This window comes from Canis lupus, chromosome 3, assembly GCF_003254725.2.
Source record: "Canis lupus dingo isolate Sandy chromosome 3, ASM325472v2, whole genome shotgun sequence".
Lineage (NCBI taxonomy): Eukaryota > Metazoa > Chordata > Mammalia > Carnivora > Canidae > Canis > Canis lupus.
The window spans coordinates 56,730,721-56,747,869 of NC_064245.1; the positions used below are offsets into that span (position 1 = coordinate 56,730,721).

The window sequence follows — 17,149 nt, forward strand, 5'->3', positions numbered from 1 at the left end:
GGAGTAGGGACAGTCGGATGTGAAGGCCATAGCCTGCCTGATCAAGGCCTGGTGTGCCCAGTCCAGAGACATGCTATTGGAACTCAATTCACATATTGAAATACTAACTGCTTGAAATTGCAATTTCTGGCCTAAATTTGCTATACCAAAGGTAGAGGTAGGAGGAAGATGAAAGTAGGCCTGATTTGGGCATGTGATGCAGGCTGCAGCCAGGGTGTCTCGTGATGGAGCCCCATCTGGGTGAAGATCGGTAAGGACCCCGGCTAGATCTGTACAGGGCAGCCAGGAGTGAGGAACACGTGCTAAAGGTCCTAGGAAGGAGAATTTGAGAGAACGTGGTAACATGAACACTACATTTGTTCACGCAGAGATGTTTATTGGGACTTACAGTATGTTAGGCAACTGCATTAGTCACCGGAGACAAAAAGAGGACCCTACCACCCAATAATGATATAGATGGGGTCCGTGGATAAGTAAACAGAGAGTTCAAACATGATAAATACTACTAGAAGGGAAGTACTAAGTAATCTAGGGACCCGCAGAAGAAGCTGTCACCAGGCTGAGGAGTCAGGAGCAGAGGGGGAGAAGCAGGGTACAGGAGGAGTGGTCCAAGGGATACCCTGTGCAAAAGCTCAGAGGTCAAGTGAGAGCGTGACAATAGAGGGAGATCTGCAGGTGTGACTTCGGCCAGAATGTAGTTTGCAGAGAGCTGTGAAACACCGGACCAGCTGGAAATGCCTCCATCCGGGAATCTGGCTTTTATCCTAAAGGGAGTGGGGCAGCCATGGACATTGACACTGAGCAAATAACAAAGGTGTTTGCATTTTAGAAGTCTGGGTGAAGATTATTGACAAACCAGAGATCGAGCTTCCTCAAGCATCCTCATGGATACCAGGATCACACAGCAGGTAGAAAACCACCCATCCATGTGATCAACTCTGCCTGAGACTCTACAAGGGAACTGTGGGTATCGGGGGCCCTGTGAAAATAGTCCAGGAGAGGCTCAGTCTAATGGCTCATGTGAGGTTCAAGAGGAAACCCACAAAAACTGCCAGATGAGTCAGGTTAAATAACAGGTTTGGAGAGCATTTCAACCTCAAACAGCAGACACATTCCATCCTAGAAATTTGTTCATCCTCTGTAGTCAAGTGGCTAAGGATGCCGAGCTCCATCAGACAGACCCTGATTCTCATCTTTATGCCACTGCTTGCTGTTTGGTGACCCAGGGTGGCTGGTTGCAGTTAAGTATCCTCAGCTATACAATGGGAACACTCTTCCTATCCTGAAGGGTTGCTTCAAAGACTAGGACACAATGTAAAGTTCCTACCATACATATGAGGGGCTGAAAAAATGCCAGCTATTGCTTTCTTTCTCTATAAAAAACATTTATCGGGCATGCGGGCCACCTGTTAGAGATGACAGCGATGAAAAACAAACAAACAAACGAACGAACAGACAGAATAATCCAGTTCTTGCCTTGGAAAGCACCCAGCCTATTGGCCAGCCTGTACTCCCACCACGCAGATCTTTGGGTGTCCCAGCTCCATTCCTGGTGATCCCCAGAATCGGGCAGCCCGGCCCGGAAACCCTGTGCAGGCAAGCTGTCCTCACCAGTCCCACCCAGGGCTCCTGATCCAAGGCCAGGCCAGCAACCTAAATGCTGGCGGGGGGGGGGGGGGGATGCAGGCTGGGGGGGAACTGTTCTGCTTCCTGGAGGGTAGACTCAGTCTAGTCATAGCCCTATGCCCTGCATCAACACTACACAAAATTAATAAGCAAAAAGAAAATGATCCCTGGGCCTTAGAATAAAGCCTACTCTTTAAGGCACCTGCAATCTCTAACTGAATACTATCCTCCAGCTACATAGAAAATAAATTCAGTGAAACCCCTAGTTGAATTATATATACACAGTCACCTGGCACTAACAGTAGGAAAGACCAGTCCTGATACCAACATCTCCCCTGGTCACCAAAAGTATAGATCCAGTTTGATAATATCTAGGAACTACAAGATCCCAAAGAGCCAAAGACCCAGACTAGAGCATTCTTATGCACACAAATTATGGTGCTTATCCTTGTTTCTCTTCATTTATTCTATCTGCACTATAGTCGAAGGTCGTCTTCACAGTCCCGCTCCTAGTACAGAACCAGCCTTAGGAAAAATGTCTGTTGGAAACTGCTGGAGAATCCATATTGAGGTTCCCGATATCTCGACGTCCCCAGGAAGTACAAGTAATGCCCTGTACTCTGTATGGCGCTTGGGACCCATTCCCTTCTCAGACAGAGAACAATGAGCCAGAAAAATGTAGAAGGAATAATTTGGGTCAGGCAACCAGGAGGTCCTTCAGAAGGTCTAAATGAACTCTCACTTCTCAAACTATGAAGATGATAGAAACATCCAGTCTCTCTCGGCCCTCAGATCTGACAATCCATACAAGTTGACACCATGTGGAATTTCATGGGCACGATTACATGGGAAAATATCAAACAGACTCATTTTCCATATATATTGAAGACCTTTTCCCGTGGCATTTCAAGTGAATAATGCTTGTATGTTCAAGAAGGAATCAGCTCCTGTGACCCTAAATCCAGTTATAATAACTAAAGGGGAAGGAGCTCTGGCAAGTCGTGGTGGTGGCCACTTACTCCTCCTGTCATTTAGTGAGCTCTCTGAAAGCCACACTTTACCAGACCTGGATTTTTTGAAAAGTTATACAGATGTAACACAAAAGGATTGTGTACTCAGAAAATATCTCTATCAGAAGACTGTATCTCAAATTGATTCTGAGGACAACGAAGGGTGGGCTTCTAGGATTGTTGCTAATAATATCCCTGTGGCTCTGAGTTATTCCTCCTAAATAAGCTGATATAAAGAGCATGCCTAATACTGTCCCAGATGCCTAGTAAATGTTTGCTAAATTAGAAATGTTTTACCATCAGACTTGCCAAACCTGACACTGTTCTAGACTTAACTCTGTGACAGGGGTCTCATGTTATTAAAGTGGCTCTATCAGGTGTTCTCTGACTGCCCAGGATAAAGAAGTCCAAGTGAAGTCGAGAATTGCCAGTGTTCCCAGAAACCCTAGTGGGCAAGAAGCTTTGGGTTGAGTTTCAGAACAAGATGTTGGAAGTGGAATGTTTGGGGCAGCCTGGGTGGCTCAGCAGTTTAGTGCAGCCTTCGGCCCAGGGCATGATCCCGGAGACCCAGGATCAAATTCCATGTCGGGCTCCCTGCATGGGGCCTGCTTCTCCCTCTGCCTGTGTCACTGCACCCCCACCACCACCCCTCTCTCTCTGTTTCTCATGAATAAATAAATAAAATCTTAAAGAAAAATAAGTGGAATGCTTGAACTACCTAAAAGGATGCCTCTTCAAAATTATGACATATCTGTTCAGTCCACAGCTCCACTTCAGTCATATGGGTAGTATTGGTAGAAAAGCTCCTATTTTTGTCTTAAATTCTCAAAGATATGGTGGCTGAGCCAGATTGTATTTAAAGCCATCTCTGTGGGACTTTCCCTGGTCACTAGCCACATATCACTGATGCCCACAACACAGACTTCACTTAAAGAGATGCTATCATGGAAGCTGTTGGGTGGTAGTGAGCCCATCATCGAGATAGGTGAACTATCAGTTGGTCTTATCAGTCCAACGGCCAATTTTCCATACCATTACTAACACGAAATGCCCACACACCTTAAAAATTAAATTCCAAGTGATAAAACCAGAATCATACTTATACTTTTAGAAGTCATACCTATCTTTATCATGGAACTTATAGAAGAATGTTCAAGTAAAACCTAGCCTCCAAAGTACCTTTTAGGAAAATCTTTATACCAAAATCCTATCCAAAGGGAGGTATTCAAATGACTTGCCAGTTAATTTTAGAACAGGAAGCTGATGGTCATCAAAAAAAAAAAAAAAAAAAAAAAAAAAAAAAAAGCCAAATTGAAATGGAACTAAGTATCAGTAAGCACTGAATGGACCAGATTCCCTACAATGTATCTCAAATTTCTGGAGGTTTGACATCAGTCTGGATCTCCTAAGAAGTTGACTGATGGGGCATCTGACTGGCTCAGTCGGCAGAGCCTGAGACTCTTGATCTCAGTGTCTGAATTCGAGCCCTATGTTGGGGATAGGGTTTATTTAAGATAAAAAGCTCTTTTTAAAAAAGTGACTGATGAGGCAATTAATTAGTGATTTTAAGGCAATTAATTAGTGATGTTTCACTTGGTCAGTATCTTGAGTCCCATCTGAAGTCCAGGCAAATGCAAACAAAGTCAGAAACCATTAACACTTAAGGTTGATGCGCTAAAATTTCAGAAGGGTTCAGGGCAGCATGCTCAGTAACCCTGAGTGCAGAGCATATCCATTTCTCTTCTGAAACACAGGATTTTAAAAATTCCCTCTCTGTGCCCCACTTCTGCATCATCCTGGATACATGTAGTTATGAATACTTAAGAGCTTAACATCAGCAAGTAGATTCATTTTTAAATTATGCTAGCAAATCTAAATTAGCATTCAAATTCCTCCCTGAAGCCTGAAATGTTTGACTGACATTGTGGTTTTAAGAACTTAAGACACGCAGTATTACAGGGAGCTTGGGCAGGTGCGTCACACAGAGGAAGAGACGGGGCTATGCTCTTTGAGACATCCTTGAGCATATCGCCATGTATCTTCTGTGCCAGATTAAGGGAAGGGTAAAGGCAAGATCATTAGGGGAAATGGACTTTAACACGGAGGTTTTAGATCATACTCCCCATGACCTCATGTAGTAGTATATCTACGGAGCTCATCATAGGCCTTACATATCATGGGAACTCACAATATTTAACTTTTATAATGGGAGAACAGAAGTACAAATGTTTAGATGACATGCACAGTAAGACCTGCCTACCTCCCAGGACTGCTCCAAGGAACCAATTACTTAACACAGGAAAACATGCTTTAAAAACCACAAAGACCTGGGCAGCCCGGGTGGCTCAGCTGTTTAGTGCCGCCTTCAGTCCAGGGCATGATCCCAAGGACCCGGGATTGAGTCCCACGTCAGGCTGCTGCATAGAGCCTGCTTCTCCCTCTGCCTGTGTCTCTGCCTCTCTCTCTCTCTCTCTCTGTGTCTCTCATTAATAAATAACTAAAATCTTAAAAAAAAAAAAACAAAAACAAAACACAAAGACCTAAATGAACATTCACACAATGAAGAGTAAGGCTGTAGTTCACCCCTGGCCACTACATTTGTCTCCTGTAACAGTGCTTCTCAAAGTTAATGTGCCCAGAAATCACCTGGAGATCTTGCCAAAGAGCAGATTCTAATCAGGCAGGTATGGGGTAGGGCCAAGACTCTTCCCCCCACGCTGTTCCTGGTTGATGCCAATGCCAGCTCCCGGGACCAACCTCATGAGGAAGGAAGCTCTGAAAGATCATCCCAATTCTTGGTGTATGATTGTTCTTAAAGGACATGGTTCCCTAATATATCACCGACTTGGTCATCTCTAACATGAGCTTTGGAGTTAAGTCTGCATGCTTCATTTGGTTCTGAATAGAGTACTTTAAACTCAGTAGCAAAGTGCTCTTTCTTGGGCAGCCAAGAGCTAAAGGGTTGATTTTTAATTAGGGTGTCTGCCAGTCCCAGTTTTCTAGGACAAGAGGCAACAATATGCAAGAACACAGAAAGCCCATTTGCTAGTTTACTATTCTATGACTTCAGTTCATCTCAAAGGGGGTTGGAGGAGGGGGAGAACTCTATCCCTGTAAACACATCCAGATACACACAGCAAAAGAAAACTCTGCCAGCTCCACATTGGCAGGAAAGACTAAATTATCTTCTCTATCTGAAGAAAAGGGCTCAAAATATCCAGGAAAAAAAGGAAGAAAAAAAAAAAAAAAAAAAACCTGAGCAAACAAGAAACTTGCAGAAACACTGCTGCCTCCTGATACAGAAGCACTTGGGTCTCACGGAGTCAGCCAGGAAGAAAAGGAAACCAGCAGGCTCTGCAGACCAGCATGGTTCTCCAGGTTGGGCATGCATAAGGATCATCTAGCTTCACAAAATTCAGACTGCTCCACCCCCCAGAGTTTCTCATTGATCAGGCCTGAGGCAGGGCCCAGAATAATGCTGATAATAGCATTGCCAGTCCCTTGGTATGGCCTGGAGGAACCCACCGTCTATGCAGGAGGAGGCACCATGTCTCACCATGTCTCACCATGTCTCACATCACCCAGCACGCTGCCTGGCACACACAGTTAGTTCCCAACAAGTATTCTCTGAATGAATGGCCATTCTAACTTTGACTTGCAGAAACAGTTTTACTACTTGCATATGTATACTTGCTGCAGGGATCTTGTATGTACATTCATTTCAAGAACAATTACGCATGTCCCAGGCATGGCAGCCCTTGACCTAAACTGCTGTCCTGTTAAGTGAAATCAATCCCTATCAAGGACACTAGTATCACACTTTTTTCCCTATATTATCTGGGCAGTCCGTCTTTGAGCCTTCTAATGCTAAAGTGGAAAGACAACTCACCTGTCCATAGGACCCTAAAAAATAAGACCCAACTTAGGTAAAACAGGCCAATTCACTTCACACATACTCATACCAAAAAAAAGAAAAAAAAAAGTTTTTAATCAAGAACGTGCCAGGAGGGCACACACATGTCTGTGTCCACCTTGGACACCCAGAGATGGTGCTGGGCACCAGAGGACCAAGGTACAGCCCTGGGTGGAAAGTGCAGGGAAGGCTATAGATTTCTTCCCTGACTCTGAGCTCTGTACCAAGTAGAACCCAGAAAGGGCTGTGGCAGACATTCCTCAAATCCTCTGCTTGATCTGCACGTTACCATAGTCACATTCATTCCGAAAAACAGGTGTTTCTGTTAAAATTAGCTGTTTCAAACTGTCAAATGCTTTAGATCCCTATGCCAGCTTTAAAAAAAAAAATGTTCACAAAATAACCAATCAGATGTAACTGATGCTTCTATAAAGTCTTTAGATTTTCCTGAGAAACACATGACCCTAAGTTAGAAATAAAAACTCAGGTGGAGATGACGATAGGGTAGGGGAGAACAGACCCACGCCCACACCCACGGCACACACACAGAATTTCTACATTTCCGAACCTCAACCCAGAATGAATAATAGCAAAAGGCCAAGCTTAAAACAGCTAAGGAAAGACAGAGCTTTTTTCAAGTTAAGTCTTGTGTTTGAAAGCCTTTTGTCCCATTTACTTGGGTTTGCTATCATAAATAATGGCTTTTGTTCCAAGAGCTTAGCCATAATGATTTCCTTCTCTCCTGACCATTCAAAGGAAGGTTTTCAACATTCCCAGTAAGGACGGGTGCCCGTTAAGCCTGTGTAAGAAAACTTGCCCCTGGAAGTCAAAAGAGTGCAAGGATTGAGGCCTTAAATTAACTCCTATGTGGTTTAATTAAAAAAAAAAAAAAAAAAAATCAGGTCAGTCAGATTTTATTCCTGGAACTATTATCTCTGCTGGCCTTATTATGTCCAATGAAATAGGTCTGAGATGCTCCTTTTTAAAAATCAGGGCTATTTTAAAAACAAGTTTAGCAAGCCGGTGCACTAGAAGCTAAAATGTCAAAGGCCTGAGTCCAAATCCCCTGCCTAGCGAAGCAATGCAGACACACAGAAATGCTGTGCGATCCTCGCTTGGTTTCCTGAGACCTGCTGAAAAAAATAAAAGAATCCATTTCAAGCCACCTGCTGGAAGAAAAATCCTAAACTTTATCTTAAGAGACAGAAGGGAGGGGAGGGGGTGGAAAAGCAGGTTAAAATACCACCAAAACTTTTAACAACTTCAGAGGACAGAGATTTTGAATATTACAAGTTCAACACTTTTAATATACAGAAATGTAAAGAGCCACAATCGGTTGGCTAAGACAAAAAGAAGTTTCAAAATTTAATTTGGTGGCAAGCTAGTTCACTTCATCCAAGGAGATAGGGAAAGCAATTTTTTTTTTTTTCCTGGCGTGCGCTGTCCTGAAAATTGCTTCTGCAAAAGGAATGAGTCCAAGGAACAATTGGCAATCATTTTTGTCTTAATCAAACACCGAATTTACAGATTTCTGGCCCTAATTTTGCTTTACTTTGTTCCTTTCCATTTACTCTTTGTGATCTGCATAGGCTAAATGAACCACATAATTAGAAACTCTATAATTACTTATGTATGGCCAATAAATAAAAGTAAGTTACAAGTCCTATATGCAAGCAGGGTTGTCATTGGCACATGGGTTAGGTTTGCTCTTTCCAAATACTTCCCGAACCTGACCGACCCAGACTGAAGAAGGGCAGGGGGTAGAGGAAGAAACATTCTCAAGGTCATTTTCATTTTTAAAGACTTTAAAAGTTTAAATCTACCAGGCCCTACGACAGGAACAACAGTTCCCTTGACTGTTCCTAAGAAATGGATGTACACGGTCACTCTCAAGCTTTTCCAAACTTCAGATTCAGAGCAGCTCCCCAATCCTAGCCTTACCCAAAACAAGTTTAAAGACACTTAACTGGTTGAATATGATGTTCTTGTAATAAATACAGTGATTCAAGTAAAACAGTCAATAGGACTTTCTAACACACTATAGTGAAAAATGCTTTCTTCTCAGATCCATGGGAACTACAAAAGTTTAGGTGCAAGAAATTCAAAGAAAAATATAAACTGAGCAAATTTAAAGCATGTATAAGTTTTTTTTTTGTTTTTGTTTTTGTTTGTTTTTTTTAATCCATGTGGCTCTCCCAGGGCAAAGCACTGCAAATAAATGCATTATCCTTTCAGGAGGAAAACTGTCCAAAACTTAACAAGGTTCGGCAAAACTATACAGCCCTCCCTCCCCAATTTTTTTTAACATGCCTGCAGAAAGGACAAACTCCCTTAAAATAACTCCAAACTTCAATGAACGGAGCAGTCTTCCGACATAAAATGAATCAGGGCAGATCTTAAATCAAGGTTACAAAAATCAGCCCTTTGTCTTCAATTAGGCCGTGGCCCTAGAAAGTTCTTCACATTTTCCAGAATACCTCTCCCTCTGATATATTAGTCTAGAACCCTCCAAGGTTTTTCCTAAAACCTTGAGTGAGATGTTGTCTATAAACAGACCCACCCACATAAAAAAGGCCAGCAAGACTCCTGAGAGTCCTCACTATACCACACTTTTTTTTACAGCTCCAGTGCACAGATCCTCCGACCTACCGGAGAAGGGTGGCATACCACATAGGATAAGGAAGAGCCTGAATCCGAGAGACAGAAGAATACAAATCAGACCTGGTTCAGGCTGACCCAGGGCAGAAAGAGGCGCCAACACAAAGGGAGCTGAAGTGCTTTCTAGGAGAAACCAGAGGCAAGACCAAACACCCCAACAGCCCAGCCCTGGCACCACACATACTGCCCTCACTCCTATGGCCTCTGGCTTGGCAAGGCCAGCGCTCTGCGGGTCTCTCTTCTGCAACTCTAAGCTGCCCAGAGAGGTAACCCTCCAGGAAAAAGGGAGACCGGGCTAAATAAAGCCTGGAGACACTGCTACACTTCCCAGCGTGCCCTTCCAGAGATGACATGCAGCATGCAACGTTATTACAATTATTGAAAATCAACAATAATTGCAAAAGGCCATCTGAGAAACATAACATTTTAATAGATGAAATAAATACTCCAGTACATGCAAAGGTAAAAACTTGACATGGGGGGGGGGGGGCGGGGGGTAGGGGGTGGGGTGGGGAGAGGGCAGGGGGGAAATCACTCTATAGTGTAAATCAAAAAATAAAACACACACTCACAGTAGCTTTTCCCCCGTTTGCAAATCACATGGCAAAGTCATACTCTTTCCACACCAAGTATACGCCTAATCCAACACGATTGCTTTTAAAAAAAAAAAAAATTACAACATACAAAAAAAGGTAGCTACATCCATGTCTAAGGAGTGAAACTGAGGTAACCTTTCTTTTAATTAGGAAAAAAAAAGAAAAAAAGAAAGAAAACGAAAGACCAAAAAAAGAAATGAACCCATGACCTCCTTCCTGCCCAATTGATAAGAAAATTTAGCGGAGGAGCTCCAGACTGGGAGCTGGGAGCTGGGAGCTGGGAGCTGGGAGCTGGGGCGGGGGCCGCCACCTGCAGGCCCTGCTGGGTGCGCACAGGGCCCCCAGGGCGCACTGAGCGTCGCTGGAGCTGGAGCGCGCTGGCCGGTGCGGCGCGCGCGGCCCCACTCTCTGGAAGGTTCCCTCCGAGCGTCTGACACGGGGAGGGGGGCCGGGGAGGGGCTCCCCCTGGGATTTTCTTTGGTATACGTGGAGAGGGGCGGAGGGGAGGTCGTCTTCCTCTGCTCCCGGGTGGAAGAAAGAGGGGGCGCGGGGCGGGGTGCTAATTCACAGAATTGGAATTCACTGGCGGTAAAGTCCTGGGCGAAGACCTCTCCCGTAAAGCCTGAGATAGCAGGGTGCAGCCTTCAGACACGGCGCAGGCCGAGTTCCTCAGCCTCTCCCTGTGGTCCGACATCTTGGCGCTCCCGTCGGGGTGCTGCGCCAGATCCCTGAGGCACTGGGTCAGGAGCACGCAGGCCGACACCACGCTCATGGCGCCGCCCAGGATGGCGGTCTGCACCGCCTTGCCCTCGGCGCTCACGGCCGCCGCGCGACCCAGGAACTGCGGCTCGGTGGCGAAGCCCACCAGCGCGCTCACCGCCTGCACCAGGGGCCCGCTGAAGAGCGCGCAGCGGCTGCGGGCCAGCTCGCTGGGCGCCGCCTTCACCTCGCGCACGCAGGCCAGCAGCGCCGACGCGCTCGTGCTCATGCACTTGACGCCCAGCTTGAACTGCTCGCGGGAGAAGCGGTCCCGGGACTTGTCGCTGGCCAGGGCGCACGCGTCCGTCAGGAACTTGAGGTTGCGCGACAGGCCCTGCGACACCTCGAGCAGCAGCTGCGGCGTCATGTCGGCCAGCGGGGTGGCGCGCAGCACGGCGCAGCCCTGCTCCACCTCGTGGCGGCAGCGCGTCACGCGGTAGCGGTCCACCAGGCCCGGCTGCGCGGGCTGCGCGCCCGGCGTGGCCACCGCCGCCAGGTAGGCCGCGTGCGCGGAGCACTCGGTCAGCGACACCACCAGGTCGCCCAGCTCCACCAGGCTGTCCCCCGCCTCCCCGAAGCGGCCCATGTTGAGCTGGCTCTGCACGTCGTGGGTGAGGATGGAGAGCCCCTTGGTGCGCGCGATGATCGTGTCCCGGCACTGCTCGAAGGACTCGGCGGCGCCGGCGCAGGAGGCGGCGGGGCCCTCGAAGAGCACGGGCCGCGCCTCGCTCGACAGCAGCAGCAGGTCGGCCACCAGCTGCATCTTGCCTTTGCAGTGGTCGCACACGGACACCAGCCTCTTCCGCGGCTGTGAGCAGGCCGCCCCGACGGCGCTCGCGGGAGCCGGAGAAGCCGCCTCGCCACTGGGCTTCCCCGCGCTGCCGCTAGCCATCGCGCCCGGGGGGCACTGGCATGCCGCTGGGGAGCCCGCTACCGCCGCCGCTGCCGCTGCCGCTGCCACTGCCGCCGCCCCCGCGGCCGTCGCGACTCAGCTGGCCAGGGCCGCGGCGCCCGCCCCGCACCATCATGCCATCCACCGCGCCGGGCGGGGGGCACGGGGCTGCGGCGGCCGGGGCCCGGGCGGCGCGGGGCGGGCCGGGGGCCCGGAGGACGCCGGAGGCTCTCGGGCGCGCGGGGAGGGGCTGCGGCGTTCGGCCTCCTGGAGGGCTTGCAGGAACCATGAACCGGGCCGCGCAAACTCACGGGGCGCGCTCCTCGCCGCCGGGCCGCCAGGAAAGTCCCTTCTGCTGGGCCGCCGCCGCCGCCGCCGCCGCCACCACCGCCGCCGCCGCCACCGCCGCCGCCGCCGCCGCCGCCGCCTTCCTGGGCATGGCCCGGCCCGGCCGCCGGAGCGGGAGGGCGGGAGGGGGAAGCTGGGAGTTGTCCGTCCTTCCTTCCTTCCTTTCTTTGAAATCAAAATCCTTTCCTCGGGGAGGAGCGCGGGCGGCGGCTCGGGCGCGCTCCGCTGTCAGCCAGCCCGGGCTCGGCGGCGCACGTGGGCTTCAGGCGTCCTGACCCCGCCGGGCGGCGCTGCTCCGCGACGGCGGCCGGGGCCGGCGCGGCGGGGCGCGCATCTCCTGCCTCCCGCGCTCGGGAAGCGGCGCCGGCGGCGGCCGGGCCGAGGGTGTGGCCGGGGCTGGCGCGGCCGCGCAGAGTCAGAGTCGGGCGGGAGCCTGCAGTGATTGCGCACAGCGGCCGGGGGCCCCGCTCGCGCGCTCGCCGCCCGCCACGCCCGGGCCGCCGGGCCGCCCCTTCCCGCCTCGCCTCGCCTGGCCTCGCCTGGCCTCGCCTCGCCTCTCCTCGCCGGCTCACAGCGCGCGGCCCGGCGCCCCGGCGGCACGCCCTCCCCGACCGCGCGCCCCGCGGCCGGCCGCTGGCTGTGGGCGCGAGTCCATCCCGGTCGCCTGGTCGCCTGGGGCCCGCGGCGGCTCAGCTCTCCCGCGCCCCCGGGCCCTGCGCATCGGACGCCCGGCGCGCGTCTCCCCCCCCGCCCCGGCCACGCCGACTCAGAAGGTCCCCGCGGCGCGGCGGCCACCCGCCCGGGCCCCGGCTCCTGCCATTTCCGTCAACCTCCAACTTCCGAGCGCGCCGGGAGAAACTGAAAGGAAGGGCGGGGGCCGAGAGGCGCAGGGGCCGCCGCCCGCTTCCTCTCCCCGCGCGGCCGCTCCGCGCCGCGGGCCGTGGGTGCGCCGGGGCCGCCCGAGCCGCCTCCTCCCCGTGTCCGCGCCTCGCCCCCGGGCTCGCCGCCGCCGCCCGGCCGTCACCTCCCCGGAGCCTATAGAAATCTTTTGTGTGGCGTCACCGCCTTTCGTTTAAATCCCGCTTCCTCCTCTCGCCCTTCCCCCGCCCCCTCCGCCGCTCCCGGATGCTTGCGCGATGCGCTGCTCCTCCCCCGGGAAGCTGGGTGGCTGCGGGAGGACGCCGCCGCCCTGCGCGGACGCGGCGGGCGCCGGGCCGGGGGTCCCGCGGGGCGGGGGGCGCGGCCTGGGGGCCCCCGGGCGCCGCGGGGCTCCGCGCGTCCTCCCCGCCCGGCGAGCGGGTCTCCGAGGGGACTGCTTTGGCGCCGAAGGGAGGAGGACGCCGCGCGCCATCCCCTGGTGGCCCGCGGGGGCCGGCCCGCGCGTCTAGCGGGGCCCCGGCGGCTCTTGCCAGCCCTCGCCCTGCCCTTTGTTGTGCGCAGCCCTCCTTCCGCGGTTGGGGGGACCCTGCAGGGCTGTGCGGGGCGCTGAGGGCACTGGCTGTGCAGTCGGAAGGGCAGGCTGCGGGGGGCGGGGGGCGCCCTCCCTGTGTGCTCGGACTTCCTGGGGCCGGTCTTTTCTGCAGCCATCCGGGAGAGCTGTGTTGACCTTGTGCAAGTCCTCCCCCCAAGGGTCCGTCCTCTCCCCAAATCAGAGAGTGCGCACCGACTGCTGGACCACTTGGCTCCTAAAACAGAGCTGGTAGAACTAGGAGCCTCGACCTGCGCGGTGGGCGCCCTCACAACTTCTGTGTCCAACGCTCGGCGATGGAATAATAGTGGCCACTGTCAAAGAAGAGGAATAACAGACAGCCTTAGGAGGTAAACCTTGTTGGCCGGTCCTGCCCAGAAGGAGCCCACCCGCTGATGCCTCCGGCGTCTTCCCAAGGGCAGGAGGAGAGCTAATGACCGGGTGAGGAGCCCCCTCCCAGCCTCGGATCCGTCGACCCAGACCTCGCTCTTCAGGAAGTGGTTGAAGCACCTGGGCTTCCTCCCAGCCGGGGACCCACCCCTTGGTTCCGAAACAGGCCCTCCAGGTGCCCAGCCCGGCCTCAGCTGGGTGTGTCTGCCAATCGAACCGCCAGTTCCTCTGTCCCAGGGACCCAAGGTCACCTTTTGGTTCAGTCAGCCAATTAGTCTTACTTATAACTCAGATGACCTTACAATTTATCGTCCAAACTGAAACTGTACTCAGAGGTAATTATGAAATCGGCTCTTAAAAAGTTAACCAGGAACAACAGATACAGAGCAAATGGATAGTCACCGTTCGTGAAACAGAAAGTGCCCTTAGATATTTCTAGAATCTGGAGGAACCCGCATGTTTTGCAACCAAGGCCAATAAAACTGACGGTTTTCTAAACAAGCAGCAATTCTGTTGGTTAAAAAGCTTAATCCCTTTTATTTTTCGGTGAGGGAAAACCAGTTGGATAAAATCAAGCTCTTGCCATGGTAACCCAGAAGGGCACCCTACTCTTAACTTAGCTCTGGAAAACATATTAGGAGAAATGAAACCCTTCCCACCATTCCTAGTGCATTCATGAAACTGCTCTAGGATCGGGATTTTTCCCAAAATCTACTTGGCACCTGGGGGTGCTGCTTTCCTTCTCACTGTCTGCTGGACACCTTGTACCCCATCAACGAGCTGTCACACATAGGCTATTCCACTACATTTACTTTGGCTTTAAAAGCTGATAGGATTCTTCTTTTCTGCTTCATTTTTCAGGTAGAGTGGCTCCTCCCAAACTGACCCTTCCCAGTACTCCCTCCACCTTCCTTCTAGGTCACGTGACTTTCTGCCATCATTCATTCCGTCCACAAACACTGGACACCTACCACGTGCCAGGCCCCATGCTAGCACCAAAGTTACACAGAAGTATCGTGAGGGCTCCTCCCTTCTGAGGAGTAGAGCCCAGAGGCAGCACAGTCACACAAGCAAGTAACCAGGTTTTACCCATCGGTATGGTGACCCCACAGAGGAAAGAAAGTGCTGCAGAGCTAGTGCTGCTCACGAAGAACAGCCCAGGTGCAAGTAGGTGGGGTCACATGATCTGTTCTGATGGATAAAATGGGAGTGGAAGTGATATGCCTCACTTCCGGCTGAGGCAATGCAAAGCAGATCTTCGATTGCCCATTCTCCCTTCCCCTGCTCTCAGTATGTGGGAGGTGGCTCTAGGTGGTACAGCTGGAAGAGGGTGCGGCCTCCCTAAGCCCGATGACTGGAGCACACTGTCCATCGACCAGTGCCGGCCAAGCACTGTGAGCAAAACGTAAATCCGGTGTCACATGCAGAGATCTCACAGTTGTTTGTTGCTGCAACATATTGTAGTCTAACTAAATTAGTAGAAGGTGACTGTATGTGCCTCTAGAATCACTGGATTAAGGGCTTTCTCTTCCACAAAATTTCGCAAGTTACTCCTTCTGACCCTCTCTTAGAATATAATATGAACCAAAGGCACTGACGGAAATTGGGTGAGAGAAGCTGCAAACATATGGGCTGAAGAGTTGGCTGGAGGCAGGTGAATGGAGCAGATAAGGAGAATCTGGGGCCAGGTGGGAAATAGCGTGGCCACCGGAGAATGTATCCTCAGTGCCTGACTCAAGGCTGATGCTTAGTGGGCCTTTAATAAATGAATGAACAGAATACCAAAAGAGATGACTTAAGGATTTGGGGAGGCAAGGTGGAACACACAGAGGTTGAGCCAGGCAGGATTGGAAAAAACATGATTTCCCTCCTTCCTTGATTCTTCTATAAGGTGTATCCACCGCCCTGGACTTAGGGCAGATATAAAACAACAGTATGAACATTCGGGGTTTGGTGTTTTGTCTTTTTTTGTGTGTGTGCCTAAATATTCTTACATAAAACTTTCTATCTTAGCCATTTCTGTGAACTTAGCTATAACTCCGTCATATTATGTATGTTCATGTTGTTGTGCCACCATCACCACCACCAGCAGCACCACCCCAGATTATTTTTCATCTTCCCAAACTAAAATTCTCTCCCCACTAAACAGTAATGCTTCATTCCCCCTGCCTCCCAGCCCCTGACCACCACCATTCTACCTTCTGCCTCTTTAAATCTGTCTGGTGTACGTTCCTTGTATAAGTATTTGTTCTTTGGTGTCCAGCTTATTTCACTTAGAATCATGTGTTCAAGGTTGTTGGTGTCATAGCATATGTCAGAATTTCCTTCCTTCTGAAGACTGAATAACATTCCATTGCAGGTCCATAGGCTGGGTTTTGGATAGCCAACTTTCTTGCGCATTCCCGACCTTAGTAGACCAGCAACCAAGCTGTGTCTGGTCTACTGTGCCACCTGCTGGTTAGTGAGGGGCACTCTCTGTCCGGATGTGTCTTTCCTTTAGAGTGGGGTCCCTGTGCTCACTGATGGGCCAGCTCAGTCTCAGGCGATCTTTCTTACGTATCACCAAACACCTTGCTTTATTATCTTCCTATCTGGACATTCCCTCCGCCCCCTCCTTTTCCACAGTTCACACATCCCCAAGGGTGATAAAGGAGAGTCTTGACACTCATTGGACCACAGTTCATTAGGGAGCAGGCTGTTGCCCCTCACCCAGCATGCCAGTCTTGCTCTCTGGTATATCTTGTTCCCAGCTGGTTATAACACCCAGGGGGGGGGGGTGGTCTAACATCCCTCCCACCTGCTCTATCCGCCCCTCCTCCCCCCAATCCCTCCCTCTGGGCTGTCTCTCTGTTCATCTGAAGCTGAGTATGAGAGGGAGGCAGATGTGCAGGGCTGGTGATACAAGGCCAGGTTTACCAGAAAGCCCTACCTAGAGGTGAAGGTTGTTTTCACAAGTAGATTCTCTACCCCATTTTGGTACTGGTAAGTGATCTTGAGAGGTATCTTCCAGCATTAGTTCCCAACACTAATCATGCCTAACCACTTTTCCATCTCTCATGGTGCCTAGAACATAAGTCAATAACTACAGATTGACTAGCTGTATCACTCCTTCATGTGGAGCCTCCCTGACCCCCAGACAGACTCTGAGGCATTTCTGCACCTTCTGTGCTGTGTGTGTAGCTACAGTGTGGCCCTTAGTGCAGTGTACTTGTAAGCTATTGGCAAAACGCTCTCCCCACAATCCTGCCACCTCTTTAAGTGCAAGGACTTGATCTGTTCCTCTCTCCCCCCATGCCTAATGCATTGTGTGGTCATCAATAAATGTTTGTGGAAGCAATAAACAAATGAATTTACCTGTTTGCCATTCTCTGCAAGAAAGGCATGCTTTCAAAAAAATTTTTTTAAGTAAAAAATAAAAATTAAAAAAAGAAAATGCTAAAGGTATATAAAAAAAAGAAAAAGAAAGAAAGAAAGGCATGCTTTCACTGA

At 50.7% G+C, this 17,149-nt stretch overlaps 1 protein-coding gene across 1 annotated transcript; it reads right to left on the reverse strand.

Annotated features, from left to right (window-relative positions):
- Positions 1–7,901: 7,901 nt before the first annotated feature.
- On the reverse strand, positions 7,902–12,890 carry TLNRD1 (talin rod domain containing 1). Its single transcript, XM_025437902.3, has one exon. The coding sequence runs from the start codon at positions 11,452–11,454 to the stop codon at positions 10,363–10,365; it is 1,092 nt and encodes a 363-aa protein (XP_025293687.1). The 5' UTR covers positions 11,455–12,890; the 3' UTR covers positions 7,902–10,362.
- Between the last annotated feature and the right edge of the window lie 4,259 nt (positions 12,891–17,149).